The sequence below is a fragment of the Octodon degus genome, unplaced genomic scaffold (assembly GCF_000260255.1).
Source record: "Octodon degus isolate 3935 unplaced genomic scaffold, OctDeg1.0 scaffold00002, whole genome shotgun sequence".
Taxonomy (NCBI): Eukaryota; Metazoa; Chordata; class Mammalia; order Rodentia; family Octodontidae; genus Octodon; species Octodon degus.
Genome location: NW_004524578.1, coordinates 27884718 through 27888020, shown reverse-complemented (window position 1 = coordinate 27888020; position 3303 = coordinate 27884718). Strand labels below are relative to the sequence as shown.

Sequence of the window (3303 nt, the reverse complement as noted above, 5' to 3'; positions counted from 1 at the left end):
TTATCACTATTTTAACAAATCAAAACTGCCACATGCTCTTCCTTATTTAAAAAGTCTTGGGTTAAGCACCGGAGAATTTTCATAAGCAAATTCTTCTGTGTGGGCTGGATCAGTAAACACACCAATAAAATCTATTTCCAGGAAGAACGGACCATCTACTTTATCAGCCAGGGTGAATCCTATAGAAGAAATCTAAATTGAAAACAGAGAAACTGATTAAAATCTCAACCACTGATGTACTGCTGTCCCTGAGTCTTTACACTACAGACTGCCATTATTCCATTAGGTGGGCCATTCAAGAATAGGAAGGACTGGCAAGCGCAAAGGCCTGAGTTTAATCCCTGGTTCCACAAAAAAAAAAAAAAAAGGATAATTTCTTTTTTGCTATTTTTTATTCTCTTTAAAAAGAAAAAAAAAAAAAACCAGGTTCCACAAAAAAAAAAAAAAAAAAAAATAGGAAGGACAACAGGAATGCCTAATGGAGATACCTTAAGCGCTTCTCTTTTTGCTCATTTGTTTTTAGACAGAGTCTCACTACGTACTTTAAGTTGGCCTTGAGCTCATTATGTAGCCCAGGCTGGCTTCAAACTTCAGGTGATCCTACTGCCTCAGCCTCTTGAGTGCTGGGATTACAGGTCTGTACCACCACACCCAGCACTGGAGCTCCTCTGATTTCTTGTTTGAAAACAGAAATAAATTGAAGGCACACTGAAAAGATGTTGACAGCAATGTCCCAACAGGATGGGGCTAGCTCACAAGATAAGTCTGATTCTGGGCACAGTACAGAGCCCTGTGTAGGAATTTCATATTTCATCTGCCAGCTTCCCACAGTGAGCTAAGCTTATCCTCATGGAGACTGTTTCACTACAGTATCATCCTGGCTGAAGAGTATATGAAAAATCTTACCTTATCAAGCAGAAGCTTGTATTGGGCATCCCGAATTCTTCCTTTATTTGAGAAGAAAAATTTGGAAAAGGGAATCTGAAAGAAAACATTATAGCTGAGAAATAAGCAATTGAAGCATCTGTGTGGAACTGTAATGCTGAAAGAATAATCTTTTTTTTTTTTTTTGTATTTTTTAGGGAAGGGTCTACAGGGTGCTCAGGGTCTCACTACTAGATTGGACATAGTGATCTACCTGTTTACAGCCTCCCAAGAGCTAGGATTACAGGCACATGCTACAATGCCATCTCGATCACTGTCTCAGCCCCAGGAGCTGGCACGGCAAGCCCAGGGATTGAACCCTGACCCCTGTGCCTGCTTGCAGGCACTTTAATCCACTGAGCTATTTGGCCAGCCCTTAAACTTCATAATTAAGGCCGATCCTACAATCCCAGCCCTCAGAGAGCTCATGCAGGAAGATCGTTTTGACTTCCTAACTGGGCTACAAAGTAAGCTCAAGGTCGGCCTGAGAAGCTGTTTGGATCAAAGACACAAGAGCATGAACCCAGGAGTTTGTGCATGCAAGGCAAGTCCTCTTTGACAGTGATACTCCCAACCTGAAGACAGACATTTCTAAAACCAGCTGGGTATGGTGGTGCACACCAGTAATGCCAGAACTCAAGGCTGAGGCAGAAATTCATGATAAAGTCAGACTGCATCACAGGACTGTTGAAAAAGGAAAAAGAAATGAGAAAACAAGAAGCTGGGCGCAGTGGTGCACACCCTTAATCACTGGGTAGGCTGAAGCAAGAGTACTGTAAATCTGAAGTTAGCCAGGGCAATTTAGTCTCTAATAAATACCTGGAAATATAGCACAATGCATCCTGGTTTAATACTCAATAGTATAAAAGCAAAACAAAACAAAAACCTAGAAAACCCAACCTTTTTAAGCCAGGAATCCCAAAGGAAAAGTGATAAAGTACAAATTATAGCAGCAAAGACAGAAAATAAACTACGAAAAACAAAATACTTTTAACAGACAAGAGGATATCCTAAGCACACCTTTTATAAATAACTAAGGAAGGGGCCAGGCATGGTGGCACATGCTTGTAATCTCAGCACTTAGGAGACTGAGGTGGGAAGACAGCTGTAAATTGGAGGCTGGGCTGGGCTCCACAGTGAATTCAAGATCAGCCTGAACTGCATCACAAGACTCTCTCAGAAAACAAAACACCTAAAAAAAACATTAAACCATCAAACAGAAAAATGAGGATGGAAATGAACACTATTGTTGTTGTTTTAATGTATTTGGTACAAGGTCTCACTACGCAGCTTGGACTTGTAGTGATCCTCCTGTTTGCAGTCCCCAGCGCTAGGATTACAGGTGTGTTGCCACCACACTTAGTCTCAGTGGCAGGCTCAGCGTGTGGTGCTGAGAAGTGAACCTTTTCCCTGCACTTGCCTAAGCAGGCACTTAGTCCCCTGAGCTAGCTCGCAAACAGTTTTTAGAGGGAGAATGGCAGCTGGCAAGTGTGACAGGCAGCATTCTGAGGTGGCCCTGACAATTCCCACCTGTTGGTATACATGCTCCTCCCAAGTATCCAATCAAACTGTGATCTCACCTGCAGTACAGGGTTTTTGTTTGTTCGTTTGCTTGTTTTTTGGCGGAACCGGGGATTGAACTCAGGCCCTTGCTCTTGCCAGAGAAGCACTTATCCACTGAGCCATCTCCCTAGCCCCCTTTTTATCTTTTTTTTTTTTTTTTAGCACAGGGATTTTGCAATAAGAGTTAAGGCTCCAAGTCAGTCACCCTCACTCAGTAAATTGCCCTGTGTACACATGACAAACATGTGAGCCCATGAAGAGGACTGGAGAAAGAGAGCATGAGAGTCAGGGGAGGGAGCCGCTCCGGAATCCCATATGGCCAACAGCAAGGCTAGGAGGACTTCGGCTCTATAATCACAAAGAATTGAATTTTCCTTAGAACCAAAATAAGCTAAGTCAGTCTTTCTCAGAAACTCCAAAGAGCATAACCCAGCAGACATCAACTGAGAGCAGGCTTGGTAGTGTGAAATCCCAGCACTCAGGAGAGTGAGGCAGGAGGAGTGCTACAAGTTTAAGGCCAGCCTGGGCTACATCGTGAGTTTAAGACCATCTAGAACTGCATAGTGAGATGCTGTCTCAAAAACAAAACAAAACATTGAGAAAAAAAAGTGCCCAGCTGAGCCTGCTGGCACACATCTATAATCTAGCATCTGAGAGGCTGAGACAAGAGCCTGTGAATTTAAGCCCATTCTGGGCAATTTAGCAGCTTGGCAAGACCCCGTCTCAAAATGAAAAATAAAGGGGCCGGAGAGATAGCTCAATAGAATAAGCGCTTGTCTGGCAAGTGCAAGGGCTTGAGTTCAATCCCCGGTTCCA

The 3303-nt window shown here is 43.1% G+C and overlaps 1 protein-coding gene across 1 annotated transcript in view; it reads right to left on the bottom strand.

Annotated features, from left to right (window-relative positions):
- Positions 1–6: 6 nt before the first annotated feature.
- Positions 7–3303, bottom strand: part of Ndufaf1 (NADH:ubiquinone oxidoreductase complex assembly factor 1) — an 11618-nt gene continuing 8321 nt past the window's right edge. The window contains exons 4-6 of the mRNA XM_023712627.1: positions 2699–2750; positions 907–1024; positions 7–192 (exon numbers count right to left, since the gene is read on the bottom strand). Coding sequence (XP_023568395.1) covers positions 43–192; positions 907–1024; positions 2699–2750 — 320 coding nt within the window. The 3' untranslated portion in view covers positions 7–42. The remainder of the gene's footprint in view (positions 193–906; positions 1025–2698; positions 2751–3303) is intronic.